The following is a 22,827-nucleotide window of genomic DNA, read 5'->3' on the forward strand; positions in this document are numbered from 1 at the left end:
AATCACATCATTATTGAATTTATCAGGATCAAGTGATTAGGATTTCCTATGCCTTGGTCGCCTTTATCCTTCGTTTCTTCTCAGCCTTGGGCATTTTCTGTTTACGCTTCTCGCGCGCCTCCTCCTTGGCCGCCTTTTTCCTCTCCTGTAAACGAGTCCCCCGCGTCAGTACGGTAGGTGAAATGCGGCGCGAACCAGTTCTACCTTTTTGGCATCTTTATCCTCATGCCTCTTTCCCCGAGGCTTCCTTTCCACGAACCCATTTTCTTCACCTGCACCATCCTCTTCACTGCTGTCGACTTCTTCTTCACTATCCTCTAGATCACCATCCTTATCCCTGTTTGTGTCCGTCACAACCAGGCCCTCCGCTGCCTCATTGATTCGGACGACCCCCGTTAAATCTCCGTAAATCAGGTCCTTCCCCTCACCACGGTGCAAGCGCTCTATGTCCCTCTCCGGATCATAAACGTCGTTTAGCGTTCGTGGGATATACGATTGTAGGAACACGGCATCTTCCTGTTTGTTGGACCCTTCCAGGGGAGCACGAGTATCGCCGCCTTCTGCGTCGGCTAATCCTTGAGGTTCTGGTCTAGTTAACCACTCTTGTAAGATAGCTTCCAGAGTCGAGAAGTCTTCAGGCCCTCCATTCGTCAAATTCTCGTGGGTTACAAACTCGAACAGCCGTCGGGATCCAAGAGTGCGCACACCATCTCGTGTGAAAAATGCCTCGACGTTGCGGATGTCACTACGTAGAAAATCAAACGCGGAAGGGTGATCGTGCTCGACAGATTGAGAGACATCGATGATGTATAGGTGGAAATTGTGATAAAGTATGTTATACTCCGACAAATCGGCATGTACGAGTTTGCAGACGTGGTAAAGGAGGCGCATGACGGCCACGAGCTCGGCATATAGTGACGGAAGGTCTGAAGAAGGTATTTGCGCGTCTTTGAGCCGTGGCGAAGCCCTTGTGATTCTATCAGCTATTATAATTGAATTGTAATAGAGGAATAGTTTACCATCCGTCCTTGTTGCCTAAGAATCCCATGACTAGAACGTTTTCCCGAACTTCGATGGGCTCCGGACAGCGAATCCCAGCCGCCATCAGCCGCTTGAGATTTCGCATTTCTTTTTCTGCCCATAGGCGTACCATTTTACGCGGATTTCGTTTCGAATATCCATGGCGGAAACGATGTTCACCAGTGACATAGCTAGAACGTGACCGTGAGCAGCGTTTACCAGCCACAGGGATCCCATCATACTCACCGATCACGGTCTTTGAACACCAAGATAGACGTTTTATAGATCTTCAGCGCAAGGTGGCCCGGTGGCTGGGAAGGGGTAAGAGCATGGTAAACATTGGCCTAGTGGCTGCCGTGAGCATCACGTCAGACTATGTCAAGTGAAGTGCATATGGCTCACCTCCTTCCCAGTGCTCACACATCCATTGACCTCCCACACCAAGCCCCTGCCAATCATCTTGAATAGTATAATGCGTGTTCGAGGATCTAACACTTGTTCATTGGTCGCGCGGTCTGATTTGTCTTTGACGTTTGCTCGTTCACTTGCAGCTTTACGGTTGACGCTGATACCTGGTTTCATATCCTCATATGGCCGGGAGATGTTGGCGATCCTAGAGTTGAATTTGGCAAACAATACTGCCTGGTCTGCTAGACGCTTGTCGTTGGTGGGTATGTTGGCTGCTGTCCTTTTTGGCACAGACCTATTCACAGCTGGGAGTGGAGCCACAGAGGTGTTTTGTCCCAGGGCAGAGCGTGAGCCGGGTGCCGTACCAGAACGGACTTGAATATGTTGCCTTAGACGGTTATATTGTTTGGTAAAATCTAAAATGGTTAATTATACTGGGTAAACCTTGGACACTGGAGTTAAAAGGCGTACCCCCATCGGCGACTTCCCAGTCCGCTTGGTTGACTTCATCATATTCAAGCCCATCATCCGACAGGTCCTCCTCGTCTTTGTCCTCGCCCTCTGACCATTCCAGTGTACCTCCAGTAGGATCGTCGTCAATAAATGTTTGGCCGTCCCTAGGATCAAAATCTGGAGCACGATCCAGTACATCGAGTTCAGATTGGAGAGCTTCACGAGCTTCACGTCTGGTCGACATATTTGGTTGAGTAACATCCTCTTCTGCGTCATCGAATTGACCTGGGTGTACGATATGAATTTCATGAACTGGGATAGCCATGATGGAAAAGTGTGTGTTCGAAATATTTCTCCATACATGAATTACATAAGATTGATTTATTAGCATTATTAGCACAGCCACACATGAGTAAATCAGTCACGTGAAGACACTCACGGATCCAGGCCCGGGTGACCTCCGGCTCACTCGCCGGTCTTGTCCGCCCGTTTGTCCAAGGTTTTCATATCCAAGTTATCATATGACAACCCCAGATTAACAGATCCGACGGGGCCTGCTCTACGCCGGAGGGGACCGCTTACTAATACCCAATTGAGGCAGGTCCTTCAGGTAAGACTGCCGTTGTGCCCTCTATCTGGCTAGTGTGACCCACTCTGTCGGCTTCATCAAGGATACCATCCTTTTCGGGTAGTCCTGACCCCCAGTCCCGGAAACCCCCCTTTAGCATGACATCGTGTCGATCGAGTCGATGAAGTATCTAAAAAGGCCTCGAGGCGTGAGCAAGACGCATATAAATGGCCTCCGAGTGCATACAATCCGACTTCCAGTCATACCCTCCATTTTTTTCGACTTTTTCTGAGAATAGGCGCCCATCTACCATGTATCCCATTCCCAGGTCAACGGCAAGTTGCGCTTTATAGATGTCCCTCTGACGTCTCCCCCAAATCTGTGGTCCTCGAAATTTGCCATAGGGTGAGCGAGTCCTAGCACCATTAAGGCCTCCAATGGCCCGACGAACTCGCGATCGCTACGCCACGTCTCCGGGACTATTTAAGATTGACTGCCTCGGAGAGGATTGTTCCCCTTCTACGTACTCGAGACACCTTCCAGGTCCTAGAGCTAAAGCTTTGCGCCCCAGTCACTGCTAACTTGTACCTGCTTCGTGTTATATCCTTTGCTATTGTTATCTTATAATAAGGAGGTCCTATCCTTCAATCGAACCGGAGAGACAAAATCCCTCTGACCGACGCGGACTTTTCCAATTAAAAACTCAGACCACAACGATATCCGGAGTTTACGATCAAACTGGCTTGCATCCGGGCTCCTGCTATTAATTCTGGCGACAGATCCCTCTGGCCAGCGCCTCGCCACCTAATCGAACAAAACGCCCCAGAAATACCACAGGTCAACTTGGAGAGTGGTCTTTCAAAGCTTTGTTTCACCCCCCCTAGCCCCTATAGGGCCCATTTTCTTACTGGGGTTTATCCCAAAGAAACGTGTATAATGCATCACCCCCGGCCACAACACCCACCCTCCTCTCGTCCCTATTTATACACCGGACTTGTGGATAGTCACCTATCGTCTCGCAACGCTTCTTCCAACATTAGAGATTCTCGACAGGTTCCTTCAGAAGAGGCGCGCAGTGCTCAGAGGAACGTTAAACCGCAGCATCCTACTATGAGTGTGCATCCTCCCGTTCCACCTGGTGCGTTTTGGTGGACCTCAAAGTGCCAGCGAGACCTCTTACCAAAATATTACTCTTTTATAGCCATTGAAACTAGTGAAAAGGAGGACTATCATGGGTTTCAGGTATCAGCTGCTCGCCTTCCACCGGGGAGCCCAACCTTTGCTTTGCGCCGAGTGACAGCGCCCTTTAGTCACATTGAGTACCCGAATATCTCTCCCGCTAAGTCTCAGATATCGGATGATTACGATTCTGAGTCGCACAAGTCTATGGCGATGGCCTATGACGACTTGAGTACGGGCGGAAGGTCACATTCTGAGCGACGACGCGGTTACGGGACAACCGCCCTCGGGTTTCGCTATTCCGAGCCTCAAAGGTCTCAGAATCCAGCCGCTCACTCTTACCAAGCCCCGTCTGAGCGCTCCCTAGGAGAGGAGCATAGCTTTAGAGAGACAGGTCAACAGGTGGAACTCATGAGTGCCGTGCGCCCTCCAGCCCGACGGAGGGTCCGAGGTGACTCGAACTCCTCGATAGCAAGCATATGGTCGAATATTGCTGTCGCAGGCGACCCAGCTTACCGCAATGACATGTTTCTTGATGATAGAAACAGTGAGTTATCATCGAATTCTAGGAGTCAATGGCTGAGACTATGTAATGCGTAGCGAGCAGACACGCTGGAGCACAGACTAGCCCCAGCCAACCGAGCGGCCGTTTTCTGCCGCATTCAGCTCCGGCCACGTATTCGTATGATTATGCCCTTGAAGTGAACAGCGACCGACATGTTAGCGCCATGGATGTAGTTTCGCAGGGCAACTTCCCATCTTCGCCAGCCATTGGGATGGATGTTGATCCTCCTATGATAATCCCGCCCGCACCGAGGCCAAGTGAGCTGGAACTTGCCGACCCGGATTCCCCCTTCACATATCAAGGGGCGCATTGGGACGTCTCTAATGGAGTGTTCAGCATGGCCAGCACCGATGCAGATGCAGCTTCGTTGCATAGTCAAGATCGACCTAGTTCTCGTGACAGCATTGACCCAATAGGTGGTGGTCGGCGTAGTCGCAAGGCCACCCCCGAACAACGTAAGCCGAATGTCGATGGACGAAAGAAGACCACAATGGCATGTCATTTTTGTAGATGTGAGTGTTCTAGTCCCCAAGTAAACGAGCCCACCGCTCATCGATTGTTTCCATCCGCATACACCGCATCTTAGACCGCAAACTTCGTTGCGATGGAGGGCATCCATGCACCCACTGTATTCATCGTGAGAAGGAGTGTACTTATGATGCCACAATTCGCCGACGTGGCCCTGGAAGAAAGAACAAGTCTGCGCAAGAGACTGCGCGAGTGCAGCTCGCAAACCGGCTCCGCGAAGAAGTTGTTAGGGAAGCATCAGTTCAAAAAGAAGTACAAAAGAGCCAGGGACGGGTTACCCGAAGTAAGGTCGAAAAACAGGAAACTCACAAGGATGCTTGGTCGCAAACTTCCCCACAGGCCAGTAATTTCCCCGTGTCATTCTCCAGCACCGAGACATCCGTCTATTCGGCGGATGTTGGCTCTCGGCCCCAGTTTCCTACCCCGGAGGACTCTCCTACTGGAAGACATGAGTACCAGCCATTGTCAACGCCTTTCGGATATACCACGAGGGAGAACCTGGCACTTCTGGAACGATTCAAGCTCTAACCCATACGTCGCCAGTTGTGCGCCAATATCAACTCGAAGGGCATCGCCGCCTCGCTAGTGGCCCGTTGGCTCCAGGTTTGCAAACTCCGGTGTCACAAGCATCGTCTAGCTTCTACGATGGCTCCCCGGGACGTATTACGAGTCAACATGTGTACTATCCGCCCAGTACTGCTGGGCATGCTTCGAATCGTTACTCGATCGCTACAACGAGCGGAGAAACCACTTATTCACATACGGATTCGGAGAGTGGTTATGCATATTCTGAGGGCGCCAATGTTTTGCCATATGGGTACCAACAGGACCAATGCAATTCCCGGACCAACGACACATACAGAGCCGTTTTAGACAGAACACTGGGATCTCGCAGTATCCGAAGGAAGGCATTGGGATGACGATGAAAGCATACGACGATGACCGAGCCACTATGGAGAAGTATGACGCGCGTCGCTAGAGAGGGATACTGAGCACTCAACCAGTGAGTCACAGATATTTCTGACGTCATCACACGGAGCTGACACCCTTTTCAGCGACAATAAAATGATCATTTTACGAAGATGGAGAGGACAGCATTTAACATATCAGACTTAAAAATTATTTTCATTGCCCGACTATTTGAATGTTTCCGAAGAATCTGTGTCGAAAGCATTGCCATTTGTGAAATTTCGCGTTTTATTTGTTTTTGCGATCACAGCACCTGGCTTCGGTTGTGCTGTAGGTTTTACTGTCATTTTACTTGCTATTAAATTGGTGAATTATAGCTATGTATTACATCTGATTTTCTCTTAAATATCAAGTGTTTTTTTTACTTGTGATCGTGCTTATAATGTTGACCGGTCGTGTCAACTCTAGCACGGATCAAATGTAATTAGAAACGAGGCGCTCATCAACGGTCATGTGACTTGACGATTGTTACCTCGCCTCTTCCTGCTAACTACCACCGAGTCGTCTAGTTTTTGCTGCAGGTCAAGCTCTACTGGGGCCGGTTGGGAACCAAATATTATTTCAATTTATCCCACACATATATTGGTTTGGAATGAATAAACGACCGGCCTCTGAAGTGCCTGTTGCCTCGCCACTTAAGAAAATCCGAGCCGAGTCTCCAGGTGCCCAGCCACAAGACTTTCAGACCGAAATCTTCCCTGCTGTTGAGTTTCTTTCCGACGAGGAAGACGAACAGGGTGTATCTGCTCCAGTCCCCTCTTTCCTGAATCATGGTGGTAATCGATCTCGTTCCAACTCTGGCTCGACACCCGCCAATGTGATTCGTTTGGGAGCCCTCAAACGACGATTGGAGGATGGTGGAAAGTCTAGCTCTAGTCGACGAAAAAATGATGGACTGGGTTACTTGTTTCGCAATCACGATTTCTCCTGGGCTCAACTCAAACCTGATCATGCCTCTCGCCCGCTTTGGATCAGCCCAGAAGACAATCACATTATTTTGGAAGGCTTTTCTCCAATTGCAGAACAGGCCCAAGACTTTCTAGTTGCTATAAGTGAACCCATTAGTAGGTACGCGAGGATTGACCAGTGCGTGGGACAATATTGACATGAGGTAGACCTGCGTTTATCCACGAGTACAAGATTACTATGTATTCACTCTATGCCGCGGTGTCGGTCGGTCTCGAGACCAATGATATTATCGAAGTCTTAAATAGGCTTTCCAAAGCAAGTCCCTCAATTGTGTTCCCCACTTTCTATCTTACACTTATCTAAGGTTCCTGTGCCAGACACTGTGGTCAGGTTCATAAAGGATTGTACCAAGCACTACGGGAAGGTCAAACTAGTTCTCAAGCACAACAAGTACTACGTTGAATCTACCCATGCGGATATTCTTCAAAATCTGTTGAAGGACAACGCGATCCGACATGCCCGAGTAATTGCTCCTCCTCCGACTGCTGAGACCAACAATCTAAGCAATGCAAAGGCCATTGTTGCAAAACCTACGGTGGTCCCCACACCCGCCAAGCAAGTAGAGGCCTCTGTCAATGATGCCACGAGTGGTCAAGCGGGACCCAGTCGAGCAGATGATGCTGACCTGTTCACTGCTGTCGTTGGGGTGGATAAAGGTGGGATATTCTGACATATCATTGAGACTTGAAGCTTACATTGCATCGGCTGTAGAGGATGAAGTAGACGAGGATGAAAGTGTACATTCATTCCAGATCGAGGACTCTCAAGTGGATGTATGTATCTTAAATGGCGCAGCGGGTTGCTGTTCTCAAGTTTTTACAGGAAGTCAAAAAACGTTGCACACAACTCGATTACCCCGTGCTTGAGGAATACGACTTTCGCAACGATCGCATCAATGCCAACCTTGATATTGACCTAAAGCCTATGACCAGTATTCGACCATACCAAGAAAAGAGTTTGAGCAAGATGTTTGGTAACGGGTACGCATAGTTTAAATTCAATTCAAAGGAAAATCTCTGACTGGATTATAGGCGAGCTCGTTCTGGTATCATCGTGTTGCCTTGTGGGGCTGGCAAAACTCTTGTCGGAATTACTGCCGCCTGCACAATCAAGAAGAGCACGCTGGTCCTGGCTACCTCTGGGTAAATCATTAAAGCTCCAGCTTCAAATCGTACTTATCTCCTTTTTCTAGTGTGTCTGTAATGCAGTGGAAGCGCGAATTCATGCAGTGGTCCAATATTACCGACAAACAGATCTGTGTATTCACTGCGGACCAAAAAGAAAAGGTAGGTCTACTCATTTATTCGCCGCTTGTTATTCTCTAATCTTTTGTCTTCAGTTCGCCGGTGAAAGTGGTATTGTCGTATCCACATATTCTATGATCGCCAACACCACGAACCGTTCACACGAGTCCAAGAAAATGATGGACTTCCTGACGTCCCGCGAGTGGGGCTTCATTCTCCTTGACGAAGTCCACGTCGTACCCGCCAATATGTTCCGAAAAGTTATTACTACTATCAAGGCACACTCGAAACTCGGTCTCACCGCTACGCTTGTGCGAGAAGACGACAAAATCTCGGATTTGAACTACATGATAGGCCCAAAGTTGTACGAAGCTAATTGGATGGACTTGTCGGCCAAGGGTCACATTGCCAACGTCCAGGTACGTCTTTCTGCCATTTTGCTGGGTCGGTTCAGATGCTCATGGGTTACAGTGTGCCGAAGTTTGGTGCCCTATGACGCCCGAATTTTACCACGAATATTTACGAGAAAAGTCACGCAAGCGAATGTGCTGTATTGCATGAACCCTCGCAAGTTCCAGTCTTGCCAATTCTTGATCAAGTTTCATGAAGGGCGTGGGGACAAGATCATTGTATTCTCGGACAATGTCTACGCCTTGGAAGTAAGTTGCCTACTTTTTTGAATTCTTAACCCAACAACTCACGTTCAAACCGCGCCATAGGCTTACGCCAAAAAACTTAACAAGCCATTCATTTGCGGCTCAACAAGTCAACAAGAACGTATGCGTGTACTGAACCATTTCCAACACAGTCCAAAAGTAAATACGATCTTCCTCTCCAAAGTCGGAGATACATCCATCGATCTCCCTGAAGCGACGTGTCTCATCCAAATCTCCTCCCACTTTGGTTCCCGCCGCAAGAAGCACAACGACTTGGACGTATCCTGCGCGCCAAGCGCAGAAACGACGAGGGCTTCAACGCGTTCTTTTACTCGCTCGTATCCAAGGACACGCAGGAAATGTATTACTCGACCAAACGGCAGCAGTTCTTGGTCGATCAAGGGTATGCGTTCAAAGTCATTACCCATTTGGCGGGGATGGACGAAGATCCAGAATTGGTATACAAATCCAGGGCCGAACAGCTCGAGTTGATGAGCGCTGTGTTGCTCGAGTCCGAAGACAAGGCCGATTTGGGTGACAAGATGGCCAAGGGGGATCTAGACTCTGTCATGAGGCGAGGCGTAGGGGGTGGGCGAGGTGGGAGATTTGGTGGCGGAGGAGGCGCTGGGCCATCGGTTGTTCGCCAATCTGGGTCGCTTGGCGCGCTTAGTGGTGCGCAACAGATGGCGTATATGGAGCGTAGCCGTGGTGCGAACAAGCAGTTGGCAAGGGAAGACAAGCAAAAAGGTCACTCGAGTAAATTGTTTGAGCAAAGGCACAAGGAGATGGAAAAGAGGCGCAAGGAGGCGGCCAAGAACGGGCCAAAGTAGATGGAGTTGCTCGATTCGGTTTGCTTGGTTGTATTTTAATTCCAGGATGACAGTCCGCGTCCGATAATAATGACCAGTCAATTGACATTCTGTGTCACAGCGAGTAATTGTGCAAAAAGCGAGTTATGAATGTTATACAATCCGCGAGTGAAACAACTGAACTATCCAAAATATTCTTATCACACCCCAACCTGCTCACTTGCATCGAGAAGGGCCCCAAATGATCAAATTCGCCTTACCATCCAGGCGGAATCTTTGAAACAAACTACGGCTACAATACGTTCTTCCCATAACCAGGCATGACCTGTCCATATTTAATCGAGTTGCATAGCATCGCTCTTGCGCTTGTAGCGAACAACCCAAGGATGAGTTGCGACCTGAGTGAGCGGCAGCCTTCGTTCGGGATCGTGTTGCAGGAGCTGTGATAATCACGTCAGTGACGAGGCAAATAGGACAAATGGTAGCGAGCAAGTAATAGTTTGACACATAGACGCTCGTGGCTCATCTAAAGAAAATGCATGACTTTACCTTTCGAATCAAATCTGCCGCGTCACTGGAGATGTGGGATGGGATCTGGAAGCTGACGGCCGAGATCTTGGTGTACGTAGCTATATAAAAAACGTGCAGTCAGTAAAAGTCTCTGGGTTCCTTCTCCCTTGACAACTCGATAGACTACCGCGTTGTCCACTGAGGTCCTCGAATGGTGGTTTGCCGACTAAGAACTCGAACATGAGCACGCCGAGCGCCCAGTAATCGACTTTTTCTGTATGGGGACGCCCTTCGACCATCTCGGGTGGGAGATAATCAAGTGTACCGCACAAAGTTGTTCGTCTGCCCTTTTGGTTAGTGGGACAGTGCAAAGCAACAACCGAACATAGCTAACCGGTTGCCAGGCGCATGAACACTCCAACCAAAGTCACCGATTTTCAGTTCTCCGTTAATACCAAGGAGAAGATTTCGGTTGATATCCCGGTGAATAACATGTTTGCTATGAAGATAGCTTAGGGCATCGGCCATTTGGTAGATGTACTGTTAAAATGTTAGAGTCGCGTACGGCTCGGGAATCAAAAAACAACATACTCGGCTACTCCGTTTCTCGGTGAATCGGCCTTGTTTGGATAACTGCTTGTACAGCTCGCCTTTTCCGGCAAATTCGAGCATTAGGAAAATGCGCTTCGTGTCGTGGAAATATCCATAGAGCCGAAGTACGTTCGGGTGCCTAGAATCCAGGTAATTTGCCCCGAGTTTCAATCCATATATTCAGACCGACCCACCTCAAGTTTTGCTGGATTTCAATCTCACGTCGAATTTGCTTCTCGACCTGGCACTGGACGATTTCCGACTTGTAAAGACACTTGAGGGCAACAATATACTGGGGAGGGCATTTTGTTCGGACCATGTAGACTCGACCGAATTTTCCTTTACCCAGGGGACGACCCATGTCGAAATCGGTAAGGTGCCATTCGCGGGTGGGGCGATGACTATAGAGCACATGTGAGCCGCATTGGAGTCAAAATATTCACTTTTCGCTCACCCGCTATAGATGCTTGGTGCACTCGAATCCAGAGCAAGGTCAGATGCTGCCTCTCCAGTCACCGGTTGGCCACGACTCTCGTCTTCCTTCTCGAATCCACCATCGTAGTTTCCGATATCGATGCCGCCCATTCCAGCACTAGCGCCATCTCCGGAACCACTTCGGGTAGGAGAGACGGGCCTACTTGCACGGGAAGACGCGGTGGTGGGCATGTTGGATTCGGAACTTCCCGAAGTGCCAAACGGTGGTCGCGATACGGGTCGTGGGGCAGCAGCAGTAGACGCTCCGAACTTGGTTAGCAGCCGCGATACGTTTCCAGCAGGCGGCAGTGTTGTCGACATCGTGCTCTCTCTATCGAAGAATCCAGACAAACGCGTGCCAGGCCACGTGACTTAAGTACTACGATCACGTGTCAATCTCATGACAGTTTCGTGACACCTGACAACGACTACTGCAATGGTGCTAGGATTCTCGCTGCGCAAGAAAAAGAGCACACAGGATGTGCCGGCTCCCGCTCGCTCGCCGTCTCTTCCGGACATCAGAGCACAGCAAATGGCATGGCCCGAGTCACTGGTTGACCTTCCATCCTATCGCCAGCCAGGTCCTGAGCATCCCCCTCCGAGAACTTCCACAAGCGGGCCTATTGCCTCTATCTATGCTCGGCCTCCCCCTTCTTCCTTCAATCGCCAGGCAGAACCTACCCCTCGCCGCTCATCTGCGAGCCAGCGCAGGCCTCGCATGCCTGTTCCTTTCAATCTTATGGTTGCTGGCCCCCGCGGTGTTGGTAAATCTTCGTTACTCCGACTCCTCATCGAGACGTCCGAGCTTTCCGTCCCTCTCGAAGTCCTCCCTATTCGACCTACTCGAGATATCTCGACTTTTACGGCCGAGGTTTCCAACTCTGATCGCCTTGTGCTCACAGTGATCGACACCCCTGGGCTGGACTATTCAGATGGTTCTGAGCTCGAATTGGAAAAAGCTGTCACCGGGCTGGTCAAGTATGTTGACGCCCAATATGCGGAAACGCTTGGTGAGGTAAGTATTCTCGCTTTAGGCTTTCTTTTTAGGTTTGTGTTCATTGTAATATAACCATCCCGCTTTCCTTTCTAGGAATCGAAAGTCGTTCGCCAAAGTAAAGGCGACCACCATGTTCATCTGTGCATTTATCTCATCGATCCATCCTCAATTCAATCTCCTGCGCAACGCAACCAACTGAGACCGTTGCGCGCTAGGTCGTCTACGCCTGAAAACTCGGCTGAGGACTGGGATTCAGAGTCCGACGACGAGATCAATGACCAAACTCACAGGTTAAGCATGCTTCCAGCCGAGATTCGGGCCATCCAACGTCTATCGCAACGGACAAACATATTCCCCGTGATCGCCCGGGGAGATACCCTCACCGATGCGCGCTTGAATCGCATCAAACGTGTCATCAAACGAGACCTTGCCAATGCTGGAGTCGATCTCAAATTATTTGGGATTGGGGACGATGACGATATGCCTCAACGTGGTCGAGTTGAGAGTCGTGTCGGACCTGGTGGCGAAGAGGAGCCCAAAGTTATCAAGACTAAGTACCGGCGTCCCAGCAAACCCCGTGCCAGCCTAGAATCTAGCAACGACGCTGCCCCCATCGACACTGCAAATGTTCACGTCATTCCCAAAGTCGACAACTCGGAGCTCTCGCAGATGTTCCCCCTGGTAGTCATCGCTCCAGATGTACTCAAAGTAAAGGGGTCCAAGTCCAAGCGCCAAGCCACTGAGGAGAGCGGGTCTCCCAGCATACCCGGTACGCCCATGGCCGTGACTACAGATGACCCAGATTTGCCAAGCGCCGAGCTTGCGGGATCGTTCTCGCCTCAGGAAGCTGCTCCTACCCAGCCGCCGCCGATCCAAACGCAAACCGACGCAGCTGGAAACTTGACCACCCCTCCTCAGCCTTCTTCGCGCTCCCCTTCAATGTATGCGTCTCCTGGCGTGTTGCCGCCCAGCTCTTGGCGTGGAGGTGCACCATCCGTCTCGGGCGCTCCAGCCACAAGGACATACCCTCGTGGTCAATTTACTCGCAAGTACCGTTGGGGGACCATTGATGTACTCGACCCATCCCATTGCGACCTCGGCGTTTTGAGGGGCGTTGTGCTAGGATCGCATATGAAGGTATGTGGTTCTTATTTGTCCACGGTTCAAATTAGAATTAAGGCTGATATATTGGTCATACTTCGCCAGGTGCTAAAAACGCATACACGCGAAGTGATGTACGAGCGATTCAGAACGGAGAAACTTCTCGCGCGCCGGGCGACTGCAAATATCAGTGCTGAACAGCGTAGCCGACTTTTGAAAGGTACGTTTTGGGCTCTGATTGGGTGGTTGACTAGGATAGATGGCTTATGACATTGTCGATTGCTAGGTCTTGACCCCTAAGTAGCTCAAATATCCGGAACACAAACTATCATTCGTGGTTGTTCTTGTCTATATCTCTTTTTTTGTTCAATTCGTTTCTTGGTTTAGTCCAGGCGACTCCATCCCACATTCCTTCCTCCCCGTCCTAAGCTTTGGCCTCATCCACAACGCTCGATCCTGTCTCGAATCTTGTAACCAATCTACCACCAAATTCTCGTGTCCATATACCTCGACTCGTGGATTAACTCGCTTTGGTCCACATATACCTCTATACTGCCCTGTCCTGTTATATTACTTGAGTTGCTCTATGTTTGTTAGTTGATCTGTTTTTTACTCTTTGTATCTGGGGTGCGATGTTGATTAATGGAATACCTGATATTTCCTATACTCATCGCTGGGTTTTACTGTTAAGTTGTGTGGCACGCAGTATCTTTACAATACATGGCATCATCTTTTGTCCCATCATTTTGCACTTGAAAACATCACAGCCACAAACACACGACTGAGTGACATGCCATATGATGGTGCCGCCATCATACGGTGTTAGCCTCGTGGGGAGCTAGAACTATTACAGAGGCGTAGACCGACTCAGTCTCCTACGATAGACGTCGAGGCCTCTCACGCCGCGTGTGAGGCGTAAACGCTATTGTACAATTAGGCACCCCCCTCTGCGCATATTTACAATCACCTCGACTTGTACTCTGAGTCAATCTCGCTGACCGCCACTCCTAGACGTTCCGCTCCCCTTCCCGCCGGCTCCCATCCTCATCTCGATCATTTGATTAACCTCCCTAACTTGGAGCTTGCCACTTGGTTTTTCTTCTTAGCGGGGTCCACCTGAAGAACCTCCCCTTTCCCCATGCCGGACCTGCTATTTATCAACGATTTGCCCTACTTGGTCGTCGTTTCACTTTTCATGGTCGAACGAAGTGGGGAACATCGGCTCTTGGCGAGAAGAGAGGTCGATGGGTACGATCAAGTAAGATTCAGACGACGGACGGCTGTGCCGTAAGCCCAAAATGTCTCTTGTAGCCACGTTAAATCATTCTGACTGTTGAACTTGGGAATACCGTAGCCGAGGAGCACGATTCTACATGATCTTTCACAACGATTTGAGCACGTTGATCCGGGTCCAGGCGTTTCGAAATCGTAATAAAGTGAGAGACGAAGAGGTGGAATCGACGGGTACCATGCGATTGTCGGGATTTTTTGTTTAAATTGAATATTTTCTTACGGGCCACTAGGTTAGACTATATTAATGATTCTATACGTACCGTACATGCATCTTCCTTCTCTTTCTTTCTAAAGGTCTCTGCTTGGGATATGTGATGTACGATATACGATTGTGTCCACATGTAATAACGTTCTTGGTAGTATAAGGATATCAATAGCTTATCACACTATCAGGATCAGGAAAATCGCGTGTCGCCGTAAGACGCGTTCACCTAATGCCTGTGTTTCGAATTGTAACACACCGGTTCGATATAGATATACTACCAATAGATTCGCTCGATAACGTGGCTTGGGTCTTCTGTATTATATCCATGTTTATACAAAATGTTCAAGCGGTTCTCGTAAATGATATTAAAACAGGACGTTTAGTAGCCGCGCGATACCTTCTCCAAAACTAAGGATGCAAGTTTAGTAATAATTCCCAACGAAAAACATATATATTACTGACCTGCTTCCCAGCTAACCTCATCAAGCGCCGTCCCCTGAATCTCAGCTGCAATGCCATCCAAAGATTTACGGATAGCCTCCTTTGAGGACGAGTACACCATCTTCTTCTTGATCGTCGCGGAATCGGGGTTCCTGTATGGTGTACCATTGAATCTACCACCCAATACACAAACGATAATTCTCACCAGCTAAAGAATGTGAGCTTGTTGCGTTGCCCAGCGCCACTTTTCTCGTACTGAACATCGTAGACGGCCCAACGAGGCTCATCCTATAATAGCGGACATAAAGGTAAGCAATTATAGGACAAGATTATCAATAATATCAACGTCACCTCAGGGAGATCCTTGACAAAAGTCTCATAGCTGGGGTCATCGGAAGTTTTGTCAACAACGATCTGCTTCATGTCCTCCGAGAGTTTGAAGATAACGTATTTTTTCTTCTTCCCAAGCTTGAGCTCTTGGTAGGCATCCTGGCATGCAGAGCTCACTCCAACTCCGGAAGACTATACGCGATGAAACGCGCATTGGGCAAGGGGTTTGGCGTCAGTCGCATCGCGTCGATCGCGTCTTATAACAAACATATAAAGCTCACCATGTTTATTCAAATAATATAGTTTAGATGGAGGGAAGTTATGGGTGCGTGTCGTGTACAAGTGCAGGAGTGGTACCTATATAAGAGGAATCGGCAAGATCAAAGTCGCCCCAGGGCTCGTTTGTCCCTATATGGCCTAAGCGGTGGGAGCTCACGTGACTTCTCATAGCTTAACCCCAGCTGCGGGCGCAGACAATTGAGTCACTGTGCTCGGTATGGCAATGAAGTAACATATATTCAACTTCAAATGCTTGTATAGTATGATACGTTTGTAATAATGCATTTATTTGGACCCGGACTTAGACCGAGCCTCCTTCTCCTCAGTTGGCTTGGCAATCGCGGGGACATCTGCTTTCTAAAAAATCGACGGATCTGTTACTAAAGTGAAGCATTAGCCCGAAGTCTACTCACCTCGCTCTGAGCCAACGCTTCTTGGGTGTCCTTTGCTGAAATATTTTCGACTTTGACGTATTCGTCGTCACCAGATTCGGAGCCGGAGTCGGTGGATTTCTTAGGAGGGCCAGAAGACTTAGCTTCCTCAGCTTTTGCGGTCGAAGGCTCATCTACTTTCTTTTGAAGCGTGCTAGTCAGGCAATAAGTTAATATGCCTTGTATATTGGGACTTACAATACTCTGTTTAATAGATTCCTGCACTTCAGCTGGGCTTACGCTTCCATCAACGTTATCAGCTCCAGCCTCGTTATCATCACTCTTTTGAGGAGCGCCTTTCGATGAACTTTTCTCTTTGTGTTCTTCTTTAGGCTCCTCTTTAGCGGAGGCTTTTGGTTTGCTAGCGTGATGGGCGGCCTTATCACCTCCACCCAAAATAGTCGCGAACTAAACAAACCTCTCAGCATATATTTCACATACGCGACTACTGAATTAACTCACACCTCCAACTGTTATAATAGCAGCGATACCCTATCAGGTACCCGGTCAGTCACTACATCTCAGGAGCCCATGATTATAAAACGATCTCACAATCCAAGGTGCATCGGACGACTGTTTAGGTGTAGCAGACGACATTGCCCGTCGGCCAAGCTGGACCCGGGCAACGGGTTGTCTCAAAGACCTAGTGGCCAATCTGATTCCCAGTCGAGATGCCATTTTTTTCGGTAGTGAAGAGAGGTTGGAAGAACGTGAGCCGAGTTCGTCCGACTACCAGGAGTGACGTTCACACAGAAATATACGCCCTCGTGATGACGTGATTCAGGCGCTTGAGCACTCTTCAATTAGTGCCGAACGTTCGGCCCTGTTTAGTCAAAACAGTCTCCCGTCATATTTTATAGAGTGTGCAGGGCCAGATACACATAATATCTTTAGGTGCTCTTTAATTATTAAGGGAGATGCGAGTAGAAGAGAATCGAGCACGCATATATGAGTAACGCAAAGAGATGACTTGATAGCGAAAGCAACTAGCGCAAGTGGTAGTATATGGGTAGATTGGTCTCGTTGTACTCAATTGCAGGGCAATGAAACAGCTAGCTCTTGGAAGCCACTATCCAATAGCTTGAATCTGCACTCGGTTTCTCCGGGCCTGAAATTAAATCGAGTAGGCTAAGTACAGTGGTGCTTTTTACTCGGTGTGGATTTAATCTTATAAATTGCCATTCGAGCACATGGGAGAAGCATGCCTGCATTAGCGAAAACGAAGCCCGAGCCGTTCGATAATACTCGAGGCGGCCGAGACACGGCTGTACGCGAGTCGGAAATGGTGACCAATTTACAAATAGCACTTCTAGGGCTGACGTTCCGAAAATAAGACTCTTGAGATCTGTGAGTTGAAGACCAGGAGACAAAATGTTGGAATGAAAAGGGTGTATTGTTGAGCGAGACGAACTTATGGGAGAGGGGCATAAATGGACAACCCAACGCTGGTGGTCATATAGAGTTACTGATATTATGAATTTTACAAGGGAGAATTACCCCATGAGAAGCTCTGGGAGCAGTATTGAGGTCTAGTATGAAAAATCGATCCAATTAAGGTCTGCGCCAAAGATGCTCCCGAGTGAGAATCGCTTAGTCTCTTTTGCGCTAGTCAAAATTCTTTCTATTGAAATATTCCGTGCTGTAGCGTTCCATCCGGGACCTAATACAAGTATCAGTCCCAAGCTTAAGTTATAATCGCGTCACCTACCGTGGCTTTTGTATTCGGCAAAATATGTTACATTGTAGTTGAAACGGGGATCGGTCGACCCCCAAATTGTGTACCCAACTGGCATTACAGTGTTGTCCATATAGGTCTAAAAACTCAGAGTGTAAGGCACCGATGTTGGAATAAGTATTCATAGCACTTACATCCATAACCACGACAGTTGAGAGGTTATTCCACGGTCGACCGAGCCCCATAGTTCCAACCAGATCTAGACTAGGATCGGCATCCGGAGACTTGGTGATCCGGCATTTATCAAAGTACACCCCATTCTTATTTTTATAGCGATCGTCACCTATCCGTGTATTAGCAAAGAGCATGGTATTAAAAGCGCATACGACCAACCTTTCCAGGCTGTGAGGCTGATAATTAAAGAAATTTATCTTTAGAAGTGTCCCTGTGAGGGAAACTAACGCTTACCGTCCGGGTCCGCGGTTCGACAGAGTGCTTTCAAGAAAATAGGCTGTACCAAATCCATATATATAATCCCTGTGAAATGGTTTGTTAAATTCAGAAAGATAGATATATCGTGAGGAAAACTTACGTTGAACCGGCAACTTCACTTCCCTTGAATACCGCAGATCCATTCTTCCCTATGAATACGGTGTCTTGATAAGATTTGAACGTGCAACCGTAGAAAGAAGCTCGGGCGAATGCCACTCCCACAGCTAAGGCAGGGCCTACTGCTTTTGTTGCCTAGAGAGAAAAGCGATCAATGATTTTGCTGAGGGATTTAAGGGGCGCCATACTGCTCGATTCTCAAAGTTGATATTGTATGCTCTGAAGTCCGTACAGCCCCATTCCTTACGATGGGTGAAAATTGTTAGACAGTTAGCCCAACATAGAATGCATTGACTCACATTGGGTACTGGTTCAGGCGTGTCTCCGTAGAAACCCTTTCCAGTCCATGTTGACCACTTGTTGGGAGCTACCGTGAGGACTTGAGTATCTGCGTTATCTTGCTCTGCCGTCTGAGTCGTTTGGTTCATGAACGTCGTATTGTATACTGTGACGAGATTCTGTACATCTGTGAGAGCCGTGAGTATGTATGGGTAACGAGGATTAGATATACATACATTTATCTGCGTGGTTGGTAGTGCCAAGAAGAGTAGTGGGTCCTTTACGAGTGACGTTGACTGCCTCCTTGTAAACGCCTGCCCCAATCAAAATCCATTGTGGTGACGTGTCTTGTGGCCTATTTTGTCTTTCAGTACGGAACCTATCAAAAATTTGGCGGTATACTCACAACGAGAGAACCGCCTCCTGAATAGATTTGAAGTCCGCCCTGGTGTCGTTCAAAGAGACATACTTGGTACCTGTTGGCGAGCCTCAGCATTTTAAGCATGTCAACGCAGGTAGTATTGTACTCGCCTACAGGGCACCCCGCCGTCGGACTGAGCTTCTTCCCCTGAGTTGACTGGCAAGCTTCATAAATTGACTTGGCAGATGCTCCAACCGCCAACGACCAAGCAAATCCGAAGCCAAGGATTTCATGAGGCGAAGTATTGGCGGGGTTAGGATAGCTCTGATTACTCCCGTATGCCTTTATAGTATTGTATTAATGCTCAAATAGAAGTCGGAAAACAGAAAGTTTGGGTTGTTGCGGGGCTCCGGTCCGGAGAAACGATGCGGCCCGGGGTAATTCTGGAGTATTTGCTTCTATCTTTGGATCCTCACAAGGCCAGGGTAAACTAATGTCATTTTTGGCACGCTGGTGATGTACCTGAAGTTCTAAGTATATACTACATGGTTGTTGTTTACATATCAGCTGACTTCGAGGCGCAGAGCATCATACTGCACATAAATCGATGCCTGGTGACATGTGTTAGAAAATCTCACTTGGAATTCGGGATGCTTCAACTTACTGGAAGAACTGCCGTTTCAATATCAGTTGCATTGAAAGGCAAACTCAAAACAATAGAGTTTTTCCCATTATTCAGCCAAGACTCTGGGAATTTCAGCTTTTCTCCAAGGTTGTAACAGGAAACGGCGGAGCGAACAGCACAGCTACTAGATTGATACCTATACGCAATAACGCATTAATGCAGTGAACTTGGGACCCATTGATATGATGCTCTTACCAAGGAATATGGAATGGTAGTGGTGCATTCCCATTTACCACCACATTCAAATCGAAGTTGGTATATGGTCCATTATCACTGCAAATGTAATTAGTAGTGAATAAAACAAACTAAAATCTAACCAATTCACCATCAGTATTACCACTATTAATAACACATCCTCAGTCAGCCAAGGCCAATCAAAAGCCCCTGGGCAGGGAAACACTCACCTTGCGGTCTTGGCGCCTGCCAATTGGACCGTAAAAGTCGCGGTCGAGTTAGCCTTTAACTTTTTGCGAGAATAGTCAAAGTTGATCGTCCAGTTATTCATGTTATCCCAAACCGCGTTCTTCCGAGTATAGCTCGGTCCAAAGACACTCCAGTGAACATAGTTCCAGTCTTTCGCGATGTCACTCTTCCCAATTGTGAAATTAACGCCATTGGGGAAGTCGGTCGGGAAATCGTGATAGCCCCAGCTAAAACCCAAATTTTAGTCACCCAAGGCACAGAGTGGAAGTTTACTGACTATATGCGGTATTCCTCTGGATGGAGTGACTTTTTCGGATCAGTAGTAAACCCATGGCGGAACTCCCCTGATGTCTTGTCCGGTGTTCCCAAACGCCATAGTTCCGTGCCTGAGGTTTTCGATGAGCAAATTTACCGATACGAAGATAGCAATGATATCCTTACCAGCAGATTCTTCCTTCCATGTAACCTTTATGGCAGGATTGACGATCCCAGCTTTGACCGTAACGTTGTCCTGAATATACTGTCCGAAAATACCTGAGGCGACGTCAAACTAAATGCTTGATCGTGGAGCATTGTAACCTACCGTCCGCATAAACCGTTAGCCGATAATTGCCCGCCTTTACTCGAGGATCGAAATGGCCCATCTGGTTTAATGTCGCCCCAATATTGAAGTGCTTTCGTGTCAACTTCGTTAGCCTGGAAGTCGTAGCCGCTAACGCTAAGCACAGCAATTGGCCTTTTCGCGCCCTTGGGAAGGTTGATTTTCGCTGGAATGTACCACGGCCAGAAGTGGTGACGTAGTTGGGTACGTGCGATGCAATGTCATCGTAAAATGCAGCATTCCAGGTAGGATCCGCAAGCTTCTCAGCATCAGCTCGAAGGGTTGAAAGACTAGTACGCGAATCAAGCTGGTCGTTTGTGAAGAATCAAGTAAAAGCATACCTTGCTCCCTTTCCAGAGTTGAAATGATAGTAAAAGGGCCCATAGTACGATCAATCCGTCTGTAATATATGTTAGTATTTCAATATTCCTAAGATATGGGAATGGATTCATACGGGTAATGTTGGGAGTGCTGGCCAATAGTTTGATCAAATGGCATTGAACAACTATCTGACTTACCCATCTCCGTGATGATTGGAAACAATGTAATTATACGTGATCCATCCACGGTTAAATCGGTATGAATCGGGCCTCCAAAGTAGGTATCCCGGGTGTTCATCACGAGCCAAGCTCCGTAAGCAGTTCCATTCGACGTGGAACCATCAGCGTATAAGCCGTGAGCCTTGTGGTCGCGCCAGCTAAATGCGCGATCAGAGCCAATTGCGTACCAATTCATTCGATACTTACGTATCCGCAAACGTATACTTTGTGAAGTAGTCAGCAACTTGCTGAACGTAAGGATCATTCGGAGTATTGCCAAGGTACCACTGAAAGCGATATTAGCCATGTTTACGGTGATATTCAAAAAGTGAAAAACCTACGTAGCATCCTGGGCAACTACCTGAGAAGCTACTGCAGCCTTGGACGGCAAAGGCCCCCACTGCTTCTGATTGGTGGATAAATGTGTCCAAAGAGGTGTGTTTGGGCGGAAAAGTGTGCGTAGCTCCTGTAGGTTGCGCAAGAATGGCACCTGAAAGCAGAGTAAGTAGTGGTACCCAGCCGAATGACAGCTGCTTACTGATTCGTTGAAGTAGGCCGTTCTTGTGAACGCATGAAGGCCTGTTTCTCCTTCTCGCAGGAACCAGAGTTGTTCAAAGACTTGTCCGGTAGGTTTATAATTCTCTCTTAAAGCAATACCACCCCATTTGGTTCCGGTTGAATCTGTCCCATTGAGGAGCTCGAGGGTTGGCGAGGAGCTTCCTGGTACGTAGAAACCGGATGGTGTGCAGTAGCAATCGAGATATAGACCTTGACCTGGACCAAGCAAGGATGTGCCATCGAGAGTTACCTCGGTGATCTTACCGCCTGGTTTAGCAACACTGTCATTTCAAGCGGTATCAATATAGTCTCAGAGCTGGATAGGCTGGAATATTCGTGACTTACACAGCCTTGAGACGTTCGTTCTGCAAGGTATACGTCGTCGATGTCTCACTCAACGTCAGTGTCGCAGCTGCCTGCCACGCAAGTGGGAACAGAGCCAATAAACTGGACTTGAAGTGGGGCCCCATGTCGGTTTGAGCTCAAAGATACGGTATCTCCGTGGGCCGTACGCCTTAAATACGTCCAGCCTATGAATCCGCGCTGGGTATTATGCCGAGGGTCATCTTGAGTGCCATGTAAACTCCGGATTAATAACCTTTTGGGGCGAAGAAGCAGCTTTGTATGCATTTAAGGATCAGAGAAGGGCGCGCGGGCCGTCAAAATAACATACTTCGGTCCGGGAAGGCACCAGCATTGGGAAGGGATCATCATGTGGTTGGGAGATTTGACTTTACGGCATCACGTGAGCCAGGGGCAAGACAAAAAAATGGATAATTAATTTGCTGCGGGTAACTGGATGCGCAAATCTTTGGGCCATCCTTGAGGAATGTTCTGTAGATATAGGAAACTAAGAGCGGGTCACAATATGCGAATTGGTACTCGGTTGTTTGATATTTGTAAAATTTTGATTGAAATATTTGCTACAAACAACGCTTTAAGATGTTGGTTAGGAAGAGGCGCAAGGGGCTACAACTGTCAACGCACAGAGTTCCTGAACTACTAGCAGGTCCTTTCTTCAGCTTGACCACTGTTCTCGCCGATTTCTTCTATGAACCTGGCAGAAGTCTTCGGAGA

The 22,827-nt window shown here is 48.3% G+C and overlaps 8 protein-coding genes across 8 annotated transcripts; 3 read left to right on the forward strand and 5 right to left on the reverse strand.

The window, feature by feature from the left end:
- Positions 1–46: 46 nt before the first annotated feature.
- RhiXN_09194 (atypical/RIO/RIO1 protein kinase) lies at positions 47–2,206 on the reverse strand (the record flags this gene model as incomplete). Its single annotated transcript, XM_043329010.1, has 6 exons — positions 47–145; positions 205–967; positions 1,020–1,211; positions 1,267–1,364; positions 1,423–1,844; positions 1,900–2,206. The coding sequence occupies 6 exons, from the start codon at positions 2,204–2,206 to the stop codon at positions 47–49; spliced, it is 1,881 nt and encodes a 626-aa protein (XP_043180456.1).
- A 1,179-nt stretch (positions 2,207–3,385) lies between these two features.
- Positions 3,386–5,249, forward strand: RhiXN_09195 (Fungal Zn(2)-Cys(6) binuclear cluster domain; the record flags this gene model as incomplete). Its single annotated transcript, XM_043329011.1, has 4 exons — positions 3,386–3,587; positions 3,651–4,175; positions 4,229–4,705; positions 4,780–5,249. 4 exons carry the CDS (start codon positions 3,386–3,388, stop codon positions 5,247–5,249), a joined length of 1,674 nt encoding a protein of 557 aa, XP_043180457.1.
- A 1,033-nt stretch (positions 5,250–6,282) lies between these two features.
- Positions 6,283–9,389, forward strand: RhiXN_09196 (DNA excision repair protein ERCC-3; the record flags this gene model as incomplete). The annotated part of the gene is made up of 13 exons (XM_043329012.1): positions 6,283–6,758; positions 6,806–6,918; positions 6,977–7,315; positions 7,371–7,432; positions 7,482–7,639; positions 7,691–7,801; positions 7,852–7,945; positions 7,999–8,322; positions 8,375–8,453; positions 8,513–8,562; positions 8,623–8,680; positions 8,712–8,718; positions 8,774–9,389. 13 exons carry the CDS (start codon positions 6,283–6,285, stop codon positions 9,387–9,389), a joined length of 2,487 nt encoding a protein of 828 aa, XP_043180458.1.
- Positions 9,390–9,703: 314 nt separating this feature from the next.
- Positions 9,704–11,264, reverse strand: RhiXN_09197 (aurora kinase; the record flags this gene model as incomplete). Its single annotated transcript, XM_043329013.1, has 7 exons — positions 9,704–9,808; positions 9,918–9,997; positions 10,066–10,220; positions 10,273–10,418; positions 10,470–10,608; positions 10,664–10,870; positions 10,924–11,264. 7 exons carry the CDS (start codon positions 11,262–11,264, stop codon positions 9,704–9,706), a joined length of 1,173 nt encoding a protein of 390 aa, XP_043180459.1.
- A 115-nt stretch (positions 11,265–11,379) lies between these two features.
- Positions 11,380–13,300, forward strand: RhiXN_09198 (Septin; the record flags this gene model as incomplete). Its single annotated transcript, XM_043329014.1, has 4 exons — positions 11,380–11,958; positions 12,034–13,077; positions 13,147–13,261; positions 13,296–13,300. The coding sequence occupies 4 exons, from the start codon at positions 11,380–11,382 to the stop codon at positions 13,298–13,300; spliced, it is 1,743 nt and encodes a 580-aa protein (XP_043180460.1).
- A 1,618-nt stretch (positions 13,301–14,918) lies between these two features.
- Positions 14,919–15,594, reverse strand: RhiXN_09199 (cofilin/tropomyosin-type actin-binding protein; the record flags this gene model as incomplete). The annotated part of the gene is made up of 5 exons (XM_043329015.1): positions 14,919–14,947; positions 15,002–15,132; positions 15,186–15,268; positions 15,332–15,502; positions 15,592–15,594. The coding sequence occupies 5 exons, from the start codon at positions 15,592–15,594 to the stop codon at positions 14,919–14,921; spliced, it is 417 nt and encodes a 138-aa protein (XP_043180461.1).
- Positions 15,595–15,874: 280 nt separating this feature from the next.
- On the reverse strand, positions 15,875–16,698 carry RhiXN_09200 (cofilin/tropomyosin-type actin-binding protein; the record flags this gene model as incomplete). Its single annotated transcript, XM_043329016.1, has 5 exons — positions 15,875–15,946; positions 16,003–16,161; positions 16,219–16,428; positions 16,483–16,512; positions 16,573–16,698. The coding sequence occupies 5 exons, from the start codon at positions 16,696–16,698 to the stop codon at positions 15,875–15,877; spliced, it is 597 nt and encodes a 198-aa protein (XP_043180462.1).
- Positions 16,699–17,549: 851 nt separating this feature from the next.
- Positions 17,550–22,220, reverse strand: RhiXN_09201 (rhamnogalacturonate lyase; the record flags this gene model as incomplete). Its single annotated transcript, XM_043329017.1, has 25 exons — positions 17,550–17,680; positions 17,729–17,834; positions 17,890–18,038; positions 18,089–18,105; positions 18,164–18,232; positions 18,288–18,439; positions 18,493–18,546; positions 18,604–18,770; positions 18,820–18,938; positions 18,990–19,006; positions 19,053–19,286; positions 19,329–19,466; positions 19,517–19,555; positions 19,609–19,765; positions 19,825–19,902; positions 20,034–20,279; positions 20,330–20,438; positions 20,494–20,586; positions 20,636–20,960; positions 21,108–21,124; positions 21,172–21,350; positions 21,400–21,479; positions 21,554–21,682; positions 21,731–22,031; positions 22,096–22,220. 25 exons carry the CDS (start codon positions 22,218–22,220, stop codon positions 17,550–17,552), a joined length of 3,231 nt encoding a protein of 1,076 aa, XP_043180463.1.
- Between the last annotated feature and the right edge of the window lie 607 nt (positions 22,221–22,827).

This window comes from Rhizoctonia solani, chromosome 5, assembly GCF_016906535.1.
Source record: "Rhizoctonia solani chromosome 5, complete sequence".
Lineage (NCBI taxonomy): Eukaryota > Fungi > Basidiomycota > Agaricomycetes > Cantharellales > Ceratobasidiaceae > Rhizoctonia > Rhizoctonia solani.